At 58.0% G+C, this 23,248-nt stretch overlaps 1 protein-coding gene across 3 annotated transcripts in view; it reads right to left on the bottom strand.

Annotated features, from left to right (window-relative positions):
- PIK3C2B (phosphatidylinositol-4-phosphate 3-kinase catalytic subunit type 2 beta) overlaps positions 1-23,248 on the bottom strand; it is a 36,355-nt gene that overhangs the window by 2,630 nt on the left and 10,477 nt on the right. For all 3 annotated transcript variants that reach the window (XM_085561283.1, XM_085561281.1, XM_085561282.1), the window contains 21 exons: positions 21,329-21,440; positions 20,658-20,737; positions 20,254-20,317; positions 18,792-18,938; positions 16,573-16,606; positions 14,593-14,788; positions 11,193-11,315; positions 8,876-9,043; positions 7,925-8,036; positions 7,703-7,845; positions 5,864-6,052; positions 5,081-5,174; positions 4,909-5,003; positions 3,864-4,044; positions 2,754-2,861; positions 2,566-2,658; positions 1,571-1,700; positions 1,242-1,378; positions 969-1,138; positions 224-380; positions 12-121 (listed from right to left, as the gene is read on the bottom strand). In XM_085561283.1, the coding sequence (XP_085417409.1) occupies positions 12-121; positions 224-380; positions 969-1,138; positions 1,242-1,378; positions 1,571-1,700; positions 2,566-2,658; positions 2,754-2,861; positions 3,864-4,044; positions 4,909-5,003; positions 5,081-5,174; positions 5,864-6,052; positions 7,703-7,845; positions 7,925-8,036; positions 8,876-9,043; positions 11,193-11,315; positions 14,593-14,788; positions 16,573-16,606; positions 18,792-18,938; positions 20,254-20,317; positions 20,658-20,737; positions 21,329-21,440 (2,643 nt within the window). The remainder of the gene's footprint in view (positions 1-11; positions 122-223; positions 381-968; positions 1,139-1,241; positions 1,379-1,570; positions 1,701-2,565; positions 2,659-2,753; positions 2,862-3,863; positions 4,045-4,908; positions 5,004-5,080; positions 5,175-5,863; positions 6,053-7,702; positions 7,846-7,924; positions 8,037-8,875; positions 9,044-11,192; positions 11,316-14,592; positions 14,789-16,572; positions 16,607-18,791; positions 18,939-20,253; positions 20,318-20,657; positions 20,738-21,328; positions 21,441-23,248) is intronic.

Genomic DNA, 23,248 nt, shown 5'->3' with positions numbered 1-23,248 from the left:
GCGTCCCCTACCTGGTGAAGTAGGTGGTGGCGTCGGCATCGGAGTCCTGCGGCCTCAGCGCGTCGTAGACGTACTTGAGGTCCTCCAGGTCGGAGAGCTCGGGGATGCCACAGGAGAGCATCTGGCAGGGATGAGGACAGCGGCGAGGACAGTGGTGAGGACAGGGGACAAAGGGACCCTTGGTGCCACGCTGAGGGGAATTTTGTGGCCCCTCGGCTCTCACCAGCCCCAGCAGGTTGAGGAAGAGGTGGGTGTGCTTGCGGATCAGGTTGTAGGCCTGGCAGCACAGGTCCACGAAGTCGTGGAAGCGGCTGGAGGGCTTGTCCCCGCCGTTGATGACGTACGCCATGTCCGAGGTGAAGACGAACGGCGCCCGGTCCCTGCGTGGGGGACGGGAGGGACAAAGTGAGCAGGGATGGAGGACGGGATGAGGAGGGGGAGAGGTCACCCACTGCCAGGACATGGAGAGGGACAGGTCACTCATAACCAGGATGAAGAGGGCAAGAAGTCACTGCCAACCAGGATAAGGAGAGGGAAAGGTCACCGACTGCCATCACATGGAGAGGGCAAGGTCACTCCCCACCAGGACAAGAATGGGAGGTCACTGTGGCCACCACTGGGATGACAGGGAGAGGTCACCCACCACCAGGACAAGGAGAAGGAGATGTCACCCACTGCCAGGACATGGAGGGGGCGAGGTCACCCACTGCCAGGACAAGGAGAGAAGGAGGTCACCTCCCACCAGGACAAGGAGAAGGGGAGGTCACTGTGGCCACCACTGGGATAACAGGGATCACCCACCACCAGGACATGAAGAAAGAGAGGTCTCCCACCACCAGGACAAGGAGAAGGAGAGGTCACCCACCACCAGGACACGAAGAAAGAGAGGTCTCCCACCACCAGGACAAGGACAGGGAGCTTCCCCCTTGGCAGGGATGAGGGCAGGAGGTCCCAGGGGCCTCTCTCACCTCTTGATGTTGCCGAACATCTGGGCGTGGCCCAGGAACCTGCCGAAATCGATGTGGAACATGTGGCCCGTGGTCTTGAGCATGATGTTGTCGTTGTGCCTGTCGCAGATGCCCAGCACGTAGGTGGCCACGCAGCAGCCGGCGCAGGAGTAGATGAAGTTTTCCACGGCCTGCGAGGAAGGAGGGAAGGACAAGGAGGAGGGATGGATACGATGGGAAGCAAGGGGCTGGTCCCTGGAATGGGGGACACGAGGAGCAGGGATTCTTCCTCACCTTCTCGTACTCGTCCTCCTCGGGGTTGTGTTTCTGCAGCCAGTCCGCCAGCGGCCGGTCCTTGAAGGAGCCGGTCACGCCGTGCTCCACCTGGATTTTCCGCAGGGTCTCGGCGTTGGGGATCATCTCCACCATGCCTGGCAGGTGGGACAGCAGGGTGAGACCCTTCCAACCCCAAGAACCACGACCCCGAGCCCCTTTGTCACCAACCCAACCGCTCCCCGCCCGTCACGGCTGTGTGACAAGGATGGGAGCCCAGGATGTCCTGGGCCATCCCCAGCCCCACCCGGAGCCCAGCGACCCCTGGGGACACCCAAACTCTGTCTGACCTCGCCCGCGGCCGGTGGAGAAGCAGCGGAAGATGACCATGCGCATGTCCAGCCCCTCCTGCACCCAGATCTTGTTCATGATGCGGATCATCTGCAGCGTCAGCATGTCCTGCCGCAGGTCATCGCCACACTGCCGGGCAAGAGCCACCAGAGCCATCAGGGCCAGAGGAGAACCATCAGAGCCAGGGGAGAACCATCAGGGCCAGGGGAGAACCATCAGAGCCAGGGGAGAACCATCAGGGCCAGGGGAGAACCATCAGAGCCAGGGGAGAACCATCAGGGCCAGGGGAGAACCATCAGGGCCAGGGGAGAACCATCAGAACCAGAGGAGAACCATCAGGGCCAGGGGAGAACCATCAGGGTCAGGGGAGAACCATCAGAGCCAGGGGAGAACCATCAGGGCCAGGGGAGAACCATCAGGGCCAGGGGAGAACCATCAGGGTCAGGGGAGAACCATCAGGGCCAGAGGAGAATCATCAGAGCCAAGGGAGAACCATCAGGGCCAGGAGAGAACCATCAGGGCCAGGGGAGAACCAGCAGAGCCAGAGGAGGAGTCACCAGAGCCATCAGAGCCATCAGAGCCAGGGGAGGAGCCACCAGAGCCAGGGGAGAATCATCAGGGCCAGGGGAGGAGCCAACAGGGTCACCAAAGCCACCATCAGAGCCACCAGAGCCACCAGAGCCAGGGGAGAACCATCAGGGTCAGGGGAAGAGCCACCAGAGCCACCAGAGCCAGGGGAGAATCATCAAGGCCAGGGGAGGAGCCATCAGGGCCACCAAAGCCACCATCAGAGCCACCAGAGCCAGGGAGGAACCACCAGAGCCAGAGGAGAACCATCAGAGCCACCAGAGCCATTAGAGCCACCAAAGCCACCATCAGAGGCACCAGAGCCACCAGAGCCAGGGAGGAGCCAGCAGAGCCCTCCGAGCCCAGAGCAGGGGGATTCTCATGGGGCTGTGCCAGGGTTTGGCATTTCCGAAGGCGCCGGGCTCACCTTGAAGATGACGCGGATGTTCTCCCCGAGCGGATCCACGTTCTGGAAGGAGAGCTTCAGCGGGACGGCGTTGGAGTTGAAGTAGGAGCAGTCCTGCCGTGGGAAGGAGGAGGGCCGGGTGGTCAGGGCGAGCGGGGGGCGGGCAGAGGAGCCCCCCGAGCCCCCCGAGCCCCCGGGCCGGCACTCACCCGCGGCACGATGCCCTTGACCAGCAGGCTGGGGCTGAGCGGCAGCCGGCACGAGCCGTGCGCCTTGAAGAACTGCGCCACGTCCTCCAGCCCCTCGCGCAGGATGGCCTGCGGGGCGGGAGCGGGTGGGATCCGCGGGAATGGGATCCACGGGAATGGGGTGGGATCCATGGGAATGCGGTGGGATCCACGGGAATGAGGTGGGATCCGCAGGAATGGGGTGGGATTGATGGGAATGGGGTGGGATCCACGGGAACGGGGTGGGATCCATGGGAATGGGGTGGGATCCACGGGAACGGGGTGGGATCCATGGGAATGGGGTGGGATCCACAGGAACGCGGTGGGATCCACGGGAATGGGGTGGGATTGATGGGAATGGGGTGGGATCAATGAGAATGGGGTGGAATCCACGGGAATGGGGTGGGATCGATGAGAATGGGGTGGGATCCACGGGAACGGGGTGGGATCCACGGGAACGCGGTGGGATCCACAGGAATGGGGTGGGATCCACGCCAATGGGGTGGGATTGATGGGAATAGGGTGGGATCCACAGGAATGGGGTGGGATCCATGGGAATGGGATCCACGGGAATGGGGTAGGATCCACGGGAATGGGTTGGGATCCGCGGGAATGGGGTGGGATCCACGGGAACGGGGTGGGATCCATGGGAATAGGATGGGATCCATGGGAATGGGTTGGGATCCACGGGAATGGGGTAGAATCCACAGGAATGGGGTGGGATCCATGGGAATAGGATAGGATCCATGGGAAAGGGATGGGATAGGATCCACGGGAATGGGGTAGGATGGGCAAGGGACAAGGTGGGAATGGCATGGGATGGGATGGGATGGGATGGGATGGGATGGGATGGGATGGGATGGGATGGGCAAGGAACATGGTGACCATGGGATAGAAATGGGACAGAGAGGGGTGGGCATGGCAAGGGGTTAACATGGGATGGAGCATGCACGGAATATAGCGGGCAAACCCCTGTGTGGACATGGGATAGGGCAGGAACGTGACAGGACGAGGTGGGCACGGGAGAGGAGGGGCGAGTGTGGCACAGGGGGCTGGCACCCCCTGCACCCCTCCCGGCACCCCGGCACCCACCTGGCGGGCGGATGGGGCGGCGTCCCGGACCTGCTGTGCCAGCCTGGCCAGTGTGCTGACCAGCAGGCACTGCCGGTCGAACTCCTCGCGCAGCCCCTTCCCGCAGCAGCACAGCAGCGCTGCCAGCAGGTACTGGTACCGGATGCTGAACTGCGAGTCCTTGAGGCCATCCTTCAGCAGCCTGCTGGGGACACCCGCGGTCAGGCCAGCCTCAGGGTGGCCCTCGGCTTGGGGACATGGAGGGTCAGGCCAGCCTCAGGGTCTCCTCTGGTTTGGGGACATGGAGGGTCAGGCCAGCCTCAGGGTCTTGCCCGGTTTGGGGACATGTGGGGTCAGGGTAGGCTGAGGGTCACCCTTGGCTTGGGGACACCCGGGGTCGGGCCAGCCTCAGGGTGGCCCTCAGCTTGGGGACATGAAGGGTCAGGTTGGCCTCAGGGTCCCCTCTGATTTGGGGGCATGGAGGGTCAAGCTGCCCTCAGGGTCCTTTCTGGTCTGGGGACATCTGGGGTCAGGCCAGGCTCAGGGTCCCCTCTGCCTTGGGGACATGGAGGGTCAGGCCAGGCTCAGGGTCTCGCCTGGTTTGGGGACACACAGGGTCAGGGCAGGCTCAGAGTCCTGCTCAGCTTGGGGACATGTGGGATCAGGCCAGGTTCAGGGTGTCCCCTGTCTTGGGGGACATGCAGGGTCGAGCTGGCCTCAGGGTCGCCTCTGGTCTAGGGACATAGAGGGTCAGGCCAGGCTCAGGGTTTCACCCAGTTTGGGGACACATGGGGTCAGGCAGGCTCGGGAACCCCACCAGATTTGGGACATGCAGGGTCGAGCTGGCCTCAGGGTCCCCTCTGGCTTGAGGACATGCAGGGTCAGGCCAGGTTTGGGACTCCACCAGACTGGGGACATGCAGGGTCAGGCCAGGTTTGGGACTCCACCAGACTGGGGACATGCAGGGTCAGGCCAGGCTCAGAGTCCTGCCCAGCTTGGGACACGTTGGGGTCAGGCCAGCCCCAGGGTGCCCCCGCCGCTCCCAGAGCCCCCCAGAAGAACCCACCAGAAGAAGTAGTGGGTGATCTTCAGGTCACAAATGGCCCTCTTCATGAGGAAGCGCACCAGGGGGCTGTCCAGGTAGCACTCGTACTTGAGGGCCTGCACAGGGGACAACATCACAGGGCTGTGGTGGCACCGGCGGGCACCCCGTGGCACATCCCGGTGCCACCACACACCTGGACCAGCTGGGGCAGGTAATCCAGCAGCTCCGTGTCCGAGATGGAGTCGATCCACTGCACGGCCGTCCTCCTCACCTCCTGGTCAGGGAACCTGCAGCCAGGACACGTTCCGTGGGCTGTGGGAATGCAGAGCTTCCCCCTGGCTGCCCTGGGACCCTGGCAGAGGTCAGGAACCCCCCTGGACAGAGCCCCCAGAGACACTGGCTGTGATCTCTGCCCATGGAAAAGAGTTTCCAATCTTACAGGATCAATTACCAGCTCTGAGGGTTTGATATAAGGAATAATTAAGTGTGGCACGGGTGCAAAAGTGAAATTTTAGGATTCTAGATGAGGGGTCCAAAGGGGACAAGATGGAGGAAATTGGGTGTGCCTTGTCCTTTTTCTCCTTCTTCATGCCCTCCAAGTCTCACTGTGGTGTTGGCATTTTTCTGTTGGTTCAGGCTGGGGACACACTGTCCAACGTAGGTGACAGATATTGGCACGTTCTTGTAAATCCAGCCCAGGGAGTTTCTGGTATTGAATGTTTGTCACATCCCACTGAGGGCAGAGCCCCACACGCTGCCCTGCAGGACAGAGCTGGGCAGGGCAGCAGAACATGTGAGAGATAAACAGAATAAACAACCTGGAAACCAGCACAGACCAATGATGGCTTCTGCTTTGGCAGGGGGCTGACAGACAGAGACTTTTACAATCTCAGAATCATCAATACCACGGATTCCGACAGTGGGGTGACAACGCCACAGGGCACAGGGGTGTCCCCGCTGCCCGCGGGTGGCTTACGTGGCGTGCAGCAGCCCCAGGGCGTCCTGGTGGCTCATGGAGCTCCACTGGCTGAGCAGGGCGTAGATGTCGGGCAGGCAGCCCCAGTCCCAGCTGGGGGCACTGGCCAGCAGCATGGGCAGGGCGCCGGGGGACGCGTGGCAGTGGCAGCGCTTCTCCCACAGCCGCTGCCGGTCCGCGTCCGTCAGCCTGCGGGGACAGCGCGGGGACAGCGTCAGCGAGGGCAGGGCAGGGCTGGGAGGGCCAGGAGGTGGCATCCCTGTGACCCCAAAACGTGTGGGATGTTGGGGAGGTGGCATCTCTGTGACCCCAAAATGTGTGGGAAGTTGGGGAGGTGGCATCTCTGTGACCCCAGAACATGTGGGAGGTTGAGGAGGTGGCATCTCTGTGACCCCAAAATATGTGGGAGGTTGGGCAGGTGACATCCCTGTGACCCCACTGTGCATGGATAGAATGGGGCTGGCAGTACTGGGAGGTGACATTCCTGTGACCCCAAAATATGTGGGAGGTTGAGGAGGTGGCATCCCTGTGACCCCAGAACACATGGGAGTCAGAGAGGTGACATCCCTGTGACCCCAGAACACATGGGAGGTTGGTTGGAGTGGTGACATCCCTGTGACCCAAAAACATGAGGGAGCTCAGGCAGGTGTCACCCCTGTGACCTCAAAACATGTGGGAGCTCAGGGAGGTGGAATCTCTGTGATCCCAAAACACGTGGGAGGTTGGAGAGGTGACATCCCTGTGCCCCACTGTGCATGGAGAGAATGGGGCTGGCAGAATTGAGAGGTGGCATCCCTGTGACCCCAAAACATGTGGATGGGATGGGGCTGGAAGGTCAGGGAGGTGGCACCCCTGTGACCCCAAAATATGTGGGAGGGTGAGGAGGTGACATCCTTGTGACCCCAAAACACGTGGGAGGTTTGAGAGGTGACATCCCTGTACCCCACTGTGCATGGAGAGAACGGGGCTGGCAGTACTGGGAGGTGGCACCCCTGTGACCCCAAAACATGTTTGAGGGTGAGGAGGTGACATCCCTGTGACCCCAAAACATGTGGGAGGTTTAGGAAGTGGCACCCCTGTGACCCCAAAACATGTGTGAGGGTGAGGAGGTGACATCCCTGTGACCCCAAAACATGTGGGAGGTTTAGGAAGTGGCACCCCTGTGACCCCAAAACATGTGTGAGGGTGAGGAGGTGACATCCCTGTGACCCCAAAACATGTGGGAGGTTTAGGAAGTGGTACCCCTGTGACCCCAAAACATGTGTGAGGGTGAGGAGGTGACATCCCTGTGACCCCAAAACACGTGGATGGGATGGGGCTGGAAGGTCAGGGAGGTGCCATCCCTGTGCCCCACTGTGCATGGAGAGAATGGGGCTGGCAGGATGGGGAGGTGGCACCAGCCCCGTGCCCTCACCCCACAAGGACAGATCGGGGCTGGCAGGATGGGGTGTGCGTCCCCTCTGCCCCCAGCATTTATTGGAACCCCAAAACCTCCCCGCACGGAGGGGCTGATGGCCAGCGGGACCCTGCTGAGGGACAGCCAGGACAGTCCCCGTGCCCAGGGGACACGGAGCTGTCCCTGCCTGTCCTCCTGCCAGGGACCCCGAGCCACCCCCACGCTCTGTGCAGCTGCTGACACCCGATCCCCCCTGGCCGTGCCAGCCTGGCCTGGCACCGCTCAGCTGTCCCCGAGGAGGGGACAACAGGGAGGGCAGGGCACAGGAGAACCACCCAGCTCCAAAATCCAGCTCATCCCAGCCCCGGAGCGAGGCACACCCCCTGTGCCACCCTCCGTGCGTGTCCCCCCAGCAGGGCGATGCCAGCCCCGGCTTTATTTACCAATAAAGTGATTTTTTCTGCATGGCCTCCCGCAGCTGGCGCTGCTCCTCCTCCCCCAGGCTGCCGAACTCGTAGCGGGGGCTGCCCTCGGCCGCGGGCGGGCTGGTGAACTTCACCTCGAAGGCCGAGCTGGGGAAGTCGATCTGGGGCAGAGGCAGAGGGTGAGGGGACCCCCAGCTGGAGTTTTGGGGGGATCTGTGCCCCTGGAATGCCCGGCCGTACCTGCAGGATGACGCTGTCGGGCTGGTTGAAGTTCGGGGCGCTCGACCTGGCCCTGGAGTTGTCCTGAGTGGCCGGCCACAAGCCCAGCAGCTTCCGCCCGCAGGTCAGGACCCTGCGGGGACACAGGGTGGCACTGGGTGGGGGGCACGAGGGTGGCACCGCTGCTGGGCCGAGCTGAGGCACCGGGGATCCCACGGCACTGGGGACGCCGAGGTTCTGGGGACCCCATGGCTCTGGGGACCCTCCCGTGCCCCCCAGGGATGCCAGCCCAGCCCCTCTCCGTGCCCAGGGTGCTGGGGACCCCATGGCCCTGGGGACACTGAGGTGCTGGGGACCCCACAGCACCAGAGTCCCCAAGGTTCTGAGGACCCCATGGCCCTGGGGACACTGAGGTGATGGGGACATTGAGGTGCTGGGGACTCCACAGCACCAGGGTCCCCAAGGTTCTGAGGACCCCATGGCTCTGAGGACCCGCCTGTGCACCCCAAGGTGCTGGGGACCCCACAGCACCGGGGTTCCCAAAGTTCTGGAGACCCCATGGCCCTGGGGACACTGAGGTGCTTGGGACTCCACAGTACCAGGGACCCCGAGGTTTTGGGACCCCATGGCTCAGGGGACCCTCCTGTGCCCCCAGGGATGCCAGCCCAGCCCCTCTCCATGCCCAGGGTGCTGGGGACCCCATGGCACTGGGAACCCCCAAGGTTCTGGGGACCCTCCTGTGCCCCCAGGGATGCCAGCCCAGCCCCTCTCCATGCCCAGGGTGCTGGGGACCCCATGGCACTGGGAACCCCCAAGGTTCTGGGGACCCTCCTGTGCCCCCAGGGATGCCAGCCCAGCCCCTCCCTGTATCCAGGGTTCAGGGGACCCCAAGGTTCTGGGGACCTTCCTGTGCCCCCCAGGGATGTCAGCCCAGCCCCTCTCCGTGCCCAGGGTGCTGGGGACCCCACGCACTGCCTGAAGTTGAAGAGGGGGGTGGTGACCCAGCCCAGCGCCTCGGGGACCCGCCGCTGCTTGCTGGCGTCGGAGGAGCCGCCCGGGGGTGGCACGGGCACGGCGAACAGGGTGACACTGAGCAGGGTCTCCCGGGGCAGCCGGTTCACCTGCACCGGGAAGCAAATCCTGCAGGAGAGAGGCCAGGGGTCAGCCCGGGGTGCCAGGGATGGGCTCGGGGTGCTGGGGATGGGTTTGGGGTGCTGGGGATGGGTTTGGGGTGCCAGAGATGGGTTTGGGGTGCCAGAGATGGGTTCGGGGTGCTGGGGATGGGTTTGGGGTGCCAGGGATGGGTTTGGGGTGCTGGGGATGGGTTCAGAGTGCTGGGGATGGGTTTGGGAAGCCAGGGATGGACTCAGGGTACTGGAGATGGGCTCAAGGTGCCAGAGATGGGTTCAGGGTGCTGGGGATGGGTTCAGGGTGCCAGAGATGGGCTCAGGGTGCCAGGGATGGGCTCAGGGTGCTGGGTATGGGTTCAGGGTGCCAGGGCCCAGCTCAGGGCGCTGGAGATCGGTTCAGGGTGCCAGGGACCAGCTCAGAGTGCTGGAGATGGGTTCAGGGTGCCAGGGCCCTGCTCAGGGTGCTGGAGATGGGCTCTAGGTGCCAGAGATGGGCTCAGGGTGCCAGGGCCCAGCTCAGGGTGCCAGGGCCCTGCTCAGGGTGCCGGGAATGGGTTCAGGGTGCCAGGGATGGGCTCAGGGTGCTGGAGATGGGCTCAAGGTAACAGGGACCATCCCAGGGATGGTCTCAGGGTGCCAGGGATGGGCTCAGGGTGCTGGGGATGGGTTCAGGGTGCCAGGGCCCAGCTCAGGTGCTGGGGATGGGTTCAGGGTGCCAGAGATGGGCTCAGGGTGCCAGGGCCCTGCTCAGGGTGCCGGGAATGGGTTCAGGGTGCCGGGGATGGGTTCAGGGTGCTGGGGATGGGTTCAGGGTGCCAGGGCCCTGCTCAGGGTGCCAGGGCCCAGCTCAGGGTGCCGGGAATGGGTTCAGGGTGCCGGGGATGGGTTTGGGAAGCCAGGGATGGACTCAGGGTACTGGAGATGGGCTCAAGGTGCCAGAGATGGGTTCAGGGTGCTGGGGATGGGCTCAGGGTGCTGGGGATGGGTTCAGGGTGCCGGGGATGGGCTCAGGGTGCCAGGGCCCTGCTCAGGGTGCTGGGGATGGGTTCAGGGTGCCAGGGCCCTGCTTAGGGTGCTGGGGATGGGTTCAGGGTGCCAGGGCCCAGCTCAGGGTGCCAGGGCTCTGCTCAAGGTACTGGGGATGGGTTCAGGGTGCCAGGGCCCAGCTCAGGGATGGGTTCAGGGTGCCAGGGCCCAGCTCAGGGTGCCGGGAATGGGTTCAGGGTGCCGGGGATGGGCTCAGGGTGCCAGGGCCCAGCTCAGGTGCTGGGGATGGGTTCAGGGTGCCAGGGCCCTGCTCAGGGTGCTGGGGATGGGTTCAGGGTGCCAGGGCCCTGCTCAGGGTGCCAGGGATGGGTTCAGGGTGCCAGGGCCCTGCTCAGGGTGCTGGGGATGGGCTCAGGGTGCCAGGGCCCTGCTCAGGGTGCTGGGGATGGGTTCAGGGTGCCAGGGCCCAGCTCAGGGACGGGCTCAGGGTGCCAGGGATGAGTTCGGGGTGCCAAGGACAGGCTCTCCCAGTCCCCTCCCTGCGATGCCCGAGGAGAGCCTGGCCCTACAGCCCCGGGGTGTCCTTGGGAGCCCCGGGGAGCCCCGGGAAGCGGCAGCCCCCCCGCAGGTTTGGGGGCAGCCGGCCGGGGCTGCGGGAACCCGGCCGCGCTCTCGGTGCCGCGAAGGTGACCGCGGGCACGGGGCCCTCGCAGGGAGCCCCGCCGGGCACTGACCTTGCCCCACAACCCGTGGGGGACCCCCGGGGCTGGGATTCCTCTCTGCCGCTCGCAGGGAGCTCGGGGTGGCAGCTACATCCCGCGGGAAGGACGGGGAAGATCCCCGGGACCGCTGCGCTCGCCGCCGTCCCCTGTCCTTGGGGGCACCGGCGCCTTCTAAAATTATCCCGTCCCATCCCCACCTCCCGGGCCGCTGGGGATGCCGAGCGTGGCGAGGCCTCCCCGCCTGCTCCCGGAGCTATTTTGGGAGCAGATCCCCTTTCCCGGGGGTTGCTATTTCCGGGCAATGACACAAAAACTTCCAACACCCCCCCAAAAAAAAAAAAAAAAAAAATAACAGCACAGAGGGGAGGAGCAGGGGAGGGGAGGATGATGGTGAGGGTGATGAAGGCAGCGTGGGTGGGACCCCCGTGGCCACCCCACCCACGGCCTTACTGCTGGTCCCAAATGATGAGGTGGAAGAGGTATTTGTAGACGTGGGCCTTCCTGGTGAGCAGGGGGCTGCACAGCTCCTTCCCGCCGTGGCTGAGGGAGCACGAGAGGTAGAAATCTTCATAACTGCGGGAAAAACTCAGAGTGAGCAGCGTGGGGACCACCTGAGTCCCTGAATCCTGTCCTGAGTGTAGGAAAAGTTGGGATGGGGCTTTACCAGGGTCACCAGAACCCCATAATCCTTCCCCAGAATGGGAAAGGGGTGGGGGGCTTTACCAGGGTCACCAGAACTCCTAAATCCTGCCCTGAGGATGGAAAAGAGAGGGGGGAGTTTACCCAGGCCACCAGAGCCCCTAAATCCTTCCCCAAGGATGGGAAAACCTGGATCACCAAAACCCCTAAACCCTTCCCTGAGGATGGGAAAATCTGGATCACTAGAACCCCTAAATCCTTTCCAAAGGATGAGAAAACCTGGATCACCAAAACCCCTAAATTCTTCCCAGAGGATAGGAAAGGGGTGAAGCTTTACTAGGATCCCCAGCACCCCTAAATCCTTCCCCAGGATGGGAAAATCTGGATCACCGATCCCCTAAATCTTTCCCCAAGGCTGGGAAACGGGATGGGGACTTTACCAGGGTCACCAGAACCCCTAAATCTTTCTCCAAGGTTGGGAAAATCTGGATGCCCAGAACCCTAAACCCTTCCCCAAGGATGGGAAAGGGGTGGGGGGATTTACCCAGATCACCAGAGCCCCTAAATCCTTCCCTGAGGATGGGAAAATCTGGATCCCCAGGACCCCACAATCCTTCTCCAAGAATGGGAAAACCTGCATCACCAGAACTCCTAAACTCTTCCCCAAGGATGAGAAAACCTGGATCCCCAGAACCCCTAAACCCTTCCCAGTATGGGAAAGGGGTTGGAGGTTCTACCTGGACACCCAGAACCCCATAATCCTTCCCTGAGGATTGGAAAATCTGGATCACCAGCACCTCTAAATCTTTCCCCAATGATGGGAACATCTGGATCCCTAGAACCCCTAAATACTTCTCGGAGGATGGGAAAACCTGGATGACCAAAACCTCTAAATCCTTTCAGAAGGATGGGAAAACCTGGATCCCAGCACCCCTAAACCCTTCCCAGAGGATGGGAAAACCTGGGTCACCAGAACCCCTAAACCCTTCCCAGAGGATGGGAAAACCTGGATCACCAGAACCCCTAAACCCTTCCTGGAGGATGGGAAAACCTGGGTCACCAAAACCCCTAAACCCTTCCCAGAGGATGGGAAAACCTGGATCACCAGAACCCCTAAACCCTTCCCAGAGGATGGGAAAACCTGGATCCCAGCACCCCTAAACCCCTCCCAGAGGATGGGAAAACCTGGGTCACCAAAACCCCTAAACCCTTCCCAGAGGATGGGAAAACCTGGATCCCCAGAGCCCCTAAATCCTTCCCCAAGGATGGGAAAACCTGGGTCACCAAAACCCCTAAACCCTTCCTGGAGGATGGGAAAACCTGGATCCCCAGCACCCCTAAACCCTTCCTGGAGGATGGGAAAACCTGGATCCCCAGCACCCCTAAACACTTCTCAGAGGATGGGAAAACCTGGATCCCCAGAGCCCCTAAATCCTTCCCCAAGGATGGGAAAACCTGGATCCCCAGCACCCCTAAACCCTTCCCAGAGGATGGGAAAACCTGGATCCCCAGCACCCCTAAACCCTTCCCAGAGGATGGGAAAACCTGGATCCCCAGCACCCCTAAACCCTTCCTGGAGGATGGGAAAACCTGGATCCCCAGAGCCCCTAAACCCTTCCCAGAGGATGGGAAACGGGGCCAGAACGGGGCCAGATCGGGGACATTCCCCACCCCCCGATGTCCCCAGCACCATATGGCACGGCGCATTCCGGCACACGGGGGGGCCGTGCCATGTGGCAGGTGCCGAGCGACAATCCGGGCAGGGCTGGGGGGCGCGGGGGTCAGGGGCTGGCGGCATTTCCCAGGCTCGCCGCTTTGTTCGGAGCCACTCACCAAGGGGAATTCATTAAGGACCAGGACAAAGCGAGGGGTCCCCGGCGGGGCGGCTCTGCCGGCGCCGCTGTCGCCTCCCCCCGGTCCCCTCCCGGTCCCCTCCCGGTCCCCCCGCGCCGGGCACGGGCACGGAGGAGAGGCACAAAGGGGACACGGAGCTGGCGCGGGCGCGGGGCCATCTGTCACCTCCCCCGGGTGGCCTCGAGCTGCGGTGGCATCCCGGCACGCCTGGCAGTGCCAGCGATGCTGGGAACAAGCTGGGATTTTGGGGTGTCCCAGTGCCAGCGATGCTGGGAACAGGCTGGGATTTTGGGGTGTCCCAGTGCCAGCGATGCCGGGAACAGGCTGGGATTTTGGGGTGTGTCAGTGCCAGCGATGCCGGGAACAGGCTGGGATTTCGGGGTGTGTCAGTGCCAGCGATGCCAGGAACAGGCTGGGATTTTGGGGTGTTCCAGTGCCAGCGATGCCAGGAACAGGCTGGGATTTTGGGGTGTCCCAGTGCCAGCACTCCCAGGAACAGGCTGGGATTTCGGGGTGTGTCAGTGCCAGCGATGCCAGGAACAGGCTGGGATTTTGGGGTGTCCCAGTGCCAGTGATGCCAGGAACAGGCTGGGATTTTGGGGTGTCCCAGTGCCAGCGATGCCGGGAACAGGCTGGGATTTTGGGGTGTCCCAGTGCCAGCGATGCTGGGAACAGGCTGGGATTTTGGGGTGTCCACGGGCTGGGATTTTAGGGTGTTCCAGTGCCAGCACTCCCAGGAACAGGCTGGGATTTTGGGATGTGTCAGTGCCAGTGATACCAGGAATGTGCTGGGATTTTGTGCAGGATCCTGCTCCAGCAGAAGCACAGCTGGCACTGCAGGAGGGCTGAGCCCCCCTGGGATGGGGCTGAGACACTCCCTGACCCACAGGGGACAGGGCTGCTCTCACTCTGGCAGGGGTTTGTTTGTACTATTGCATTTGTATTTTTAATTTTCCCAATAAAGAACTGTTATTTCTATTTCTATTTCTATTTCTATTTCTATTTCTATTTCTATTTCTATTTCTATTTCTATTTCTATTTCTATTTCTATTATTTCTATTCCTATTCCTATTCCTATTCCTATTCCTATTCCTATTCCTTTTGTTCTGACTCTGGCAGTAGTTTGTTTTTTGGGTTTGACTGACTCTGGCAGTGTTTTTTTTTTGTACTATTGCATTTGTATTTTTAATTTTCCCAGTAAAGAACTGTTATTCCTATCCCCATACCTTTACCTAAGAACCCCTTAACTTCAAAATCATAACAATTCGGAAGGAGGGAATTTACATTTCCCATTTCAGGGGAGGCTCCTGCCTTCCTCAGCCCATACCTGGCTGCTCAAACCAGGTGAGCGCCTTACCTGGCGGCCCAGGTGATGGGGATGCGGTGGGTGGCGTAGACGGTGAAGGCCAGCGGGCAGGTGAGCAGCCGCGCCTCCTGCGCCGCGCCCAGCTCGCGGCTCCCGGGCGCGGCCGTCTGGAAATCGGCGTTGAAGGTGCTGCAGTACAGCTCCACCAGGTTGAGGATGGCGGCCGTGAGGCTCTCCACGATCCGCTCTGCGGGAGACACGGGCGGGGATCTGTCAGTCCCTCTGGGATCTGTCAGTCCCTCTGGGATCTGTCAGTCCCTCGGGGATCCCTCAGTCCCTCCAGGATCTTTCAGTCCCTCCGGGATCTGTCAGTCCCTCAGGGATCCGTCAGTCCCTCCGGGATCCCTCAGTCCCTCAGGGATCCGTCAGTCCCTCCGGGATCTGTCAGTCCCTCCGGGATCTGTCAGTCCCTCCGGGATCCCTCAGTCCCTCTGGGATCTGTCAGTCCCTCCAGGATCCCTCAGTCCCTCAGGGATCCGTCAGTCCCTCCGGGATCTGTCAGTCCCTCCGGGATCTGTCAGTCCCTCTGGGATCTGTCAGTCCCTCAGGGATCCGTCAGTCCCTCCGGGATCTGTCAGTCCCTCTGGGATCCATCAGTCCCTCAGGGAAACATGGACAAGGATCCATCAATCCCTCAGGGATCCGTCAGTCCCTCCGGGATCCATCAGTCTCTCAGGAAAACATGGAAAAGGATCCATTGGTCCCTCAGGGAAACATGGACAAGGATCCATCGGTCCCTCAGGAAAACATGGACAAGGATCCATTGGTCCCTCAGGGAAATATGGACAAGGATCCATCAATCCCTCAGGGATCCGTCAGTCCCTCAGGAAAACATGGACAAGGAGCCATCAGTCCCTCAGGGAAATGTGGAGAGGGATCCATCAGTCCCTCAGGGATCCATCAGTCCCTTGGGGAAACGTGGACAAGGATCTGTCAGTCCCTCAGGGAAATATGGAAAAGGATCTGTCAGTCCCTCAGGGATCTGTCAGTCCCTCAGGGAAACATGGAGAGGGATCCATCAATCCCTCTGAAAGCCATCAATCCCTCAGGGATTCCTCAGGGAAATATGGATGGGGATCCATCAGTCCCTCAGAGAGCCATCAGTCTCTCAGGGAAATGGGCAGGGATCCGTCAATCCCTCAGGAATCCATGAATCCCTCAGGAATCCTTCAATCAATCCCTCAGGAAAACAGGGGCAGGGATCTGTCAATCCCTCAGGAATCCATGAATCCCTCAGGAATCCTTCAATCAATCCCTCAGGAAAACAGGGGCAGGGATCTGTCAATCCCTCAGGGATTCATTGAACCCTCACAGATCCATCAATCCCTTAGGAATCCATGAATCCCTCAGGGAAACAGGAGAAGGGATCCATCCATCCCTTAGGAATTCATCAGTCCCTCAGAGATCCATCAATCCCTCAGGAGTCCACGAATCCCTCCGGGAAACATGGAGAGGAATCCATCAATCCCTTAGGAATCCGTTAATCCCTCAGGGATCGATCAATTTTCCTCAGGGAAACATGGACAGGGATCCATCCATCCCCTCCTGGATCCATCAATCCCTCAGGGATCCATCAATCCCTCAAGGATCCATCAATCCCTCATGGATCCATCAGTCCCTCAAGGATCCATCAATCACTTAGGAATTCATCAATCCCTCATGGATCCATCCCTCAAATCTGGATTTGGGACCCCCACGCTGCTTCCCCCCCACTCAGGGGTTAATTAATTACAGGGGAATTCCAAACTTCCCACTTGGAGTAAGGGGAATTCCAAATTTTCCGTTTGGAGCTCACAAGGAGCAACAACAATCCCCCAAATCCTCCTTTTATTTGTTCTTTTTTTCCCTTTTTTAACCAGACCGGTTTCCAACCCATTTTTTGGCCTCAAGAACTGAAGGGGGAGGAGGAGTTTGAAGATGAAAAGCACCACGAACTTGAGCCCAGAAAGGGGAGCAGGAGAAGAGAAATACCTCGATTTTCCCTCTTGGCCAGAACATTTGGATCCTGTGGAGGGAAAGGAAAAACAACAACAACAACAAGAAGAAAAAAAAACCCACAAAAAATTGAGAAAGCACCGAAAAAAAAATGAGAAACCACCAAAAAAAGAGAGAAACCACCAGAAAAAAAGATAAGCTGCCAAAAAAAAAAAAAAGGAAAAAAAAAAGAGAAACCACAAAAGAAAAAAAAGAAACCACAAGAAACCCCTGAGCACTGCCAAGGTGGATTTTATGTAACCACCCCAGGCTGCCAGACCCAGGCTGCTCCTGGCTATTCAGGGATTTTCCACATGGTGGAAAGGAGGGAAAAGAGCCAGAAGTAACAATTTTTGTTCCCCTCCACTGCTGGCTGAGCTCTTCCTGTGCTGGATTGCAGGATAAGTGTGAGTTCTATCCCCATCCCTCAGGGCTGGGGCAGTTCTCTGCTCATGGGGCATTTTCTTTATCTCTGCCACAACCAATCCTCCCTCCAGGAGATCTCTGCTGTTCATGAGCCATTCATTATTAATATCTTCTGTTTGTGAGCCATTAATTATTAATTATCTCCTGTTCATGGTCACTGAGTGTCCCTGCAAGGCTGAGAAAATTCCATCATCCCATGGAGAGATGCTCTGCCCAGGGGAGGAGCCAAGAATTCCTACCTGGATACAATCTGGGATTTTGGGATACCAGAACAGCCTTTGCCCACGGCATTCCCAGAGGAGCAGCTTCCTTCCCCCTGCATTCCCAGAGGAGCAGCTTCCTTCCCCCTGCATTCCCAGAGGAGCAGCTTTCTCCCCCTGCATTCCCAGAGGAGCCCAGGCCCATCTCCCCCAGCCCTGGAGCTCCAAGGAAAACTCCCCCTTGTGCAGATCCTGCTCCAGCAGAAGCACAGCTGGCACTGCAGGAGGGCTGAGCCACCCTGGGATGGGGCTGAGCCACTCCCTGACCCACAGGGGACAGGGCTGCTCTCACTCTGGCAGGGGTTTGTTTGTACTATTGCATTTGTATTTTTAATTTTCCCAATAAAGAACTGTTATTCTTATTCCTTTTGTTCTGACTCTGGCAGTGGTTTTGTTTTTTGGGTTTTTTTTGGTACTATTGCATTTGTATTTTTAATACAAATACAATAGTAGAAATAAAAATAAAATAGAAATAAAAATAAAAAAGAACTCTTATTCCTTTATCTTTTGTTCTTACTCTAGCAGTGGTTTGTTTTGGGATTTTCTTGGTATATTGCATTTATATTTTTAATTTTATCAATTAAGAACTGTTATTCCTATCTTTTGTTCTGACTCTGGCAGTGGTTTATTTTATGGGTTTAACTGACTCTGGCAGTCGTTCGTTTTTTGTTGGTACTATTGCATTTGTATTTTAATTTTACAAATAAAGAATTGTTATTCCTATTCCTTTTGTTCTGACTCTGTTCTGACTCTGGCAATGGTTTGTTTTTTGGTTTTTTTGGGGTTTTTTTTGTACTATCATATTGATATATTTAATTTTCCCAATAAAGAACTATTATTCCTATTCCTATATATTTTATTCTGATTCCGGCAGTGGTTTGTTTTTTGGTGTTTTTTGTACTATCGTACCGATACGTTTAATTTTCCCTATTTCTATATATTTTATTCTGACTCTGGCAGTGGTTTGTTTTTTGGTGTTTTTTGGGTTTTTTTTGTACTATCGTATTGATATGTTTAATTTTCCCTATTTCTATATATTTTATTCTGATTCCGGCAGTGGTTTGTTTTTCGTTTGTATTATTGCATTTGTATTTTAATTTTCCCAATAAAAAACTGTTATTCCTATTCCTATTCCTTTGGTTCTGGCTCTGTTCTGACTCTGGCAGTGGTTTGTTTTTTGGTGTTTTTTGTACTATCGTACTGATACGTTTAATTTTCCCTATTTCTATATATTTTATTCTGACTCTGGCAGTGGTTTGTTTTTTGGTGTTTTTTGGGGTTTTTTTGTACTATCGTATTGATATGTTTAATTTTCCCTATTTCTATATATTTTATTCTGATTCTGGCAGTGGTTTGTTTGGGTTTTTTTTTTGTACTATTGCATTTCTATTTTCATTTTCCCAATAAAGAACTGTAATTCCTACTCCCACACCTTTACCTAAGAACCCCTTAACTTCAAAATCCCAACATTTGACATTTCCCATTTCGGGGGCTCCTCCTGCCTGCCCCAGGCTCCTGGCCCGGCCTCACCTTCTGCACCTTGGGCTGCATGCGGGACGGGCAGGGCGGCATCAGGCCCAGGGCGGCGGTGACCTCGGGCGGCTCCACGGCCGCCAGCGCGCTGCAGATGGCCAGCACGGCCTGGATCACCCGCTCGGCCGTCCGCGGCAGCTCCCCCTGAGGATCACAGCGGGCGTTTGTCTCTCCAGACGGGTTTTGTAAACCCTCCGAGACAAAATATCACACCCTCGAGCCGGGTTTTATAAACAAAATATCGCATCCTTGAGCCAGGCTTTATAAACAAAATATCACACCCTTGAGCCAGGTTTTATAAACCCTCCGAGACAAAATATCACACCCTTGAACCGGGTTTTATAAACAAAATATCACACCCTTGAGCCAGGTTTTATAAACAAAATATCAGACCCTTGAGCCAGGTTTTATAAACAAAATATCCCACCCTTGAGCCAGGCTTTATAAACAAAATATCACACCCTTGAGCCAGGTTTTATAAACCCTCCGAGACAAAATATCACACCCTTGAGCCAGGCTTTATAAACAAAATATCACACCCTTGAGCCAGGTTTTATAAACCCTCCGAGACAAAATATCACACCCTTGAGCCAGGCTTTATAAACAAAATATCACACCCTTGAGCCGGGTTTTATAAACCCTCCGAGACAAAATATCACACCCTTGAGCCAGGCTTTATAAACAAAATATCCCACCCTTGAGCCAGGTTTTATAAACAAAATATCACACCCTTGAGCCGGGTTTTATAAACCCTCCGAGACAAAATATCACACCCTTGAGCCAGGCTTTATAAACAAAATATCCCACCCTTGAGCCAGGTTTTATAAACAAAATATCACACCCTTGAGCCGGGTTTTATAAACAAAATATCCCACCCTTGAGCCAGGCTTTATAAACAAAATATCACACCCTTGAGCCAGGCTTTATAAACCGTCACAGACAAAATATCAGACCCTTGAGCCAGGTTTTATAAACCCTCCGAGACAAAGCATTGCATCCTTGAGCCAGGTTTTATAAACAAAATATCGCACCTTTGAGCCAGGTTTTATAAACAAAATATCGCACCTTTGAGCCAGGTTTTATAAACAAAATATCACACCCTTGAGCCAGGCTTTATAAACCCTCTGAGAAAAACATCGCACTGTTGCAGCATTTCTGAGAGAGAGAGGGCATGATTTATGTTTGGAATGAGATTTGAGCTACTCCAGTCTAGGCCTCTGCTGTTAATGATCCATTAATTATTAGTTATCTTCTGTTCATGGCCAGTGAGTGTCCCTGCAAGGCTGAGAAAATTCCATCATCCATGGGGAGATGCTCTGCCCTGGGGAGGAGCCAAGAATTCCTACCTGGATACAATCTGGGATTTTGGGACACCAGAACAGCCTTTGCCCACGGCATTCCCAGAGGATCAAAACCCCCCAAATCCCCCCAAATCCCCCAAAAGCAGCGCCGGCCTCACCTCAGCCGCCAGGAACGCGTCCACCTCGTTGTGGAAGGTGTCGAAGAGGAGAGTCAGGGCCTGCCTGGGGGACAGGGGACAGCGCTCAGCCCTGGCTGGGGGACACGTGGGGACACATGGGAGATGTGGGAACATGTGGGGAGACATGGGGACAGTGCCATCGTGTCCTGCCCTGGATGGGGATTGGGGACAGTGTCACTGTGTGTCCCCCATCTGGCAGGAACTGGGGACAGTGCCACCATGTCTCCTTGTGTGGGAATTTGGGACAGTGCCACCGTGTCCTGCTCAGTGTGGGGACAGGGGACAGTGCCACCGTGTCCCCTTGTGTGGGAATTTGGGACAGTGCCACCGTGTCCTGCTCAGTGTGGGGACAGGGGACAGTGCCACCGTGTCCCCGGCCCTACCTGCTGATGGTCTGTTTGATGGGTCGCTCCTGCAGGTGGATGTGGTGGTTGAGGGTGGACGGGCTCTGCTCATCGCTGGCCTGGGGACACAGAGAGGCTGAGCGGGGCCACAGGGAGGTGACACCAAGCCCTCGGTGTGACACCGACCCCTCAATGTCCCAGGGAGGTGACACCAAATCCTCAGTGTCCCAGGGAGGTGACACCGAGCCCTCGGTGTGACACCGACCCCTCAATGTCCCAGGGAGGTGACACCCTCAGTGTCCCAGGGAGGTGACACCCACCCCTCAGTGTCCCAGGGAGGTGACACCAACCCCTTGCTGTCCCAGGGAGGTGACACCAAGCCCGTGGTCTCCCAGGGAGGTGACACTGACCCCAGAGTGTCCCAAGGAGGTGACACCAACTCCTCAGCCTCCCAGGGAGGTGACACTGACCCCTCAGCATACCAGGGAGGTGACACCAAACCTTCAGTGTCCCAGGAAGGTGACACTGAAGCATCAGCGTCCCAGGGAGGCAACAACAATCCCTTACAGTCCCAGGGAGGTGACACTGACCCCTTGCTGTCCAAGGGAGGTGACATCAACCCCTCAGCGTCCTAGGGAGGTGACACCAACCCCACAGTGTCCCAGAGAGGTGACACCAACCCCTTGCTGTCCCAGGGAGGTGACACCCACCGTGCGGGCCAGGTCACTGCGCACGCTGCTCCTCCTGAGCAGCTGCAGCCGGATGTCGATGTCGAATTTCCTGCAGTGCTGGATGTGCTCGTGGCTGCCCAGCTCGTGTTTGCTGCGGGGACAGGGCCACAGGCTCACCCCACACCCCGAAATCCGGCTTGGGTGCCCCAAAATCCTTCCTGGGTGCCCCAAAATCCCTCCTGGAGTGCCCCAAAATTCCTCCTGGGTGCCCCAAAATCCCTCCTGGAGTGCCCCAAAATCCCTCCTGGAGTGCCTCAAAATCCCTCCTGAGTGCCCCAAAATTCCTCCTGGGTGCCCCAAAATCCCTCCTGGAGTGCCCCAAAATCCCTCCTGAGTGCCCCAAAATCCCTCCTGGGTGCCCCAAAATCCCTCCTGGAGTGCCTCAAAATCCCTCCTGGGTGCCCCAAAATCCCTCCTGGAGTGCCTCAAAATCCCTCCCGGGTGCCCCAAAATCCCTCCTGGGTGCCTCAAAGTCCCTCCTGGAGTGCCCCAAAATCCCTCCTGGAGTGCCCCAAAATCCCTCCTGGGTGCCCCAAATCCTGCCTGGCTGCCCCAAAATCCCTCCTGGAGTGCCCCAAAATCCCATCTGGGGTGCCCCAAATCCTGCCTGGCTGCCCTAAAATCCCATCTGGGGTGCCCCAAATCCCACCTGGCTGCCCCAAATCCTGCCTGTCTGCCCCAAAATTCCATCTGGGGTGCCCCAAAATCCCCTGGCCAGGCGGCCTTGGCTGGGGTTCCCAGTGAGGCCAGGCTTCCTGCAGGGCTGGGTGAACTCGTGCCTGCCAAACGTGCAGGGAGAGCTCCACACGTTCACCCCACACCCCTAAATCCCACTTGGAGTGCCCCAAAATCCCACCTGGGTGCCCCAAAATCCCACCTGAAACCCCCCAGCCAGGCACCCTTGGGATGGGCTCCGAGCAAGGCTGAATTTCCTGCAGGGCTGGGTGAACTCGTGCCTGCTAAACATGCAGGGAGAGCTCTGCAGGCTCACCCCACACCCCAAAATCTCACTTGGAGCGCCCCAAAATCCCACTGGGAGTGCCCCAAAAACCTGCCTGGATGCCCCAAAATCCCACTTGGAGTGCCCCATCCCAGCCAGGCGACCTTGGCTGGGGCTCAGGGTGGCCGCCCTGCCCGCACAGGACATTTCTGGCAGCAGGAAATGCAGAGAATGAGGAATTGTTCTCCCTCCTTCCCTTCCAGAGCCCGGCCCGGCCTGCCAGGACCTGCCCAGGGATCCGTGGGAAGCAGAGCACGGATCTGAGAGTGGGGCTGGGGTGGAATTCTGGAGCTGGGAATGATGGGGAATTCTGGAGCTGGGAATGATGGGGAATTCTGGAGCTGGGAATGATGGGGAATTCTGGAGCTGGGAATGACGGGGGGAATTCTGGAGCTGGGAATGACAGGGGGAATTCTGGAGCTGGGAATGACGGGGGGAATTCTGGAGCTGGGAATGATGGGGAATTCTGGAGCTGGGAATGACGGGGGGAATTCTGGAGCTGGGAATGACGGGGGGAATTCTGGAGCTGGGAATGACGGGGAATTCTGGAGCTGGGAATGACGGGGGGAATTCTGGAGCTGGGAATGACAGGGGGAAATCTGGAGCTGGGAATGACAGGGAATTCTGGAGCTGGGAATGATGGGGAATTCTGGAGCTGGGAATGACGGGGAGAACCCTGGAGAAGAAAATACAGGGGGAATTCTGAAGCAGGGAATGACACAGAGAATTCTGGAGCTGGGAATGACAGGGGAATTCTGGAGCTGGGAATGACACAGAGAATTCTGAAGCTGGGAATGGCAGGGGGAATTCTGGAGCTGGGAATGACGCCCTGACTCCCCCATCCAGACCCCCCGGAGCAGGACCCCTCCAGCCCTGACCCTGATCCCCCTTTGGGTGGC

The sequence above is a fragment of the Lonchura striata genome, chromosome 26 (assembly GCF_050655825.1).
Source record: "Lonchura striata isolate lonStrDom1 chromosome 26, ASM5065582v1, whole genome shotgun sequence".
Taxonomy (NCBI): Eukaryota; Metazoa; Chordata; class Aves; order Passeriformes; family Estrildidae; genus Lonchura; species Lonchura striata.
This window is presented reverse-complemented; position numbering and strand designations above follow the sequence as displayed.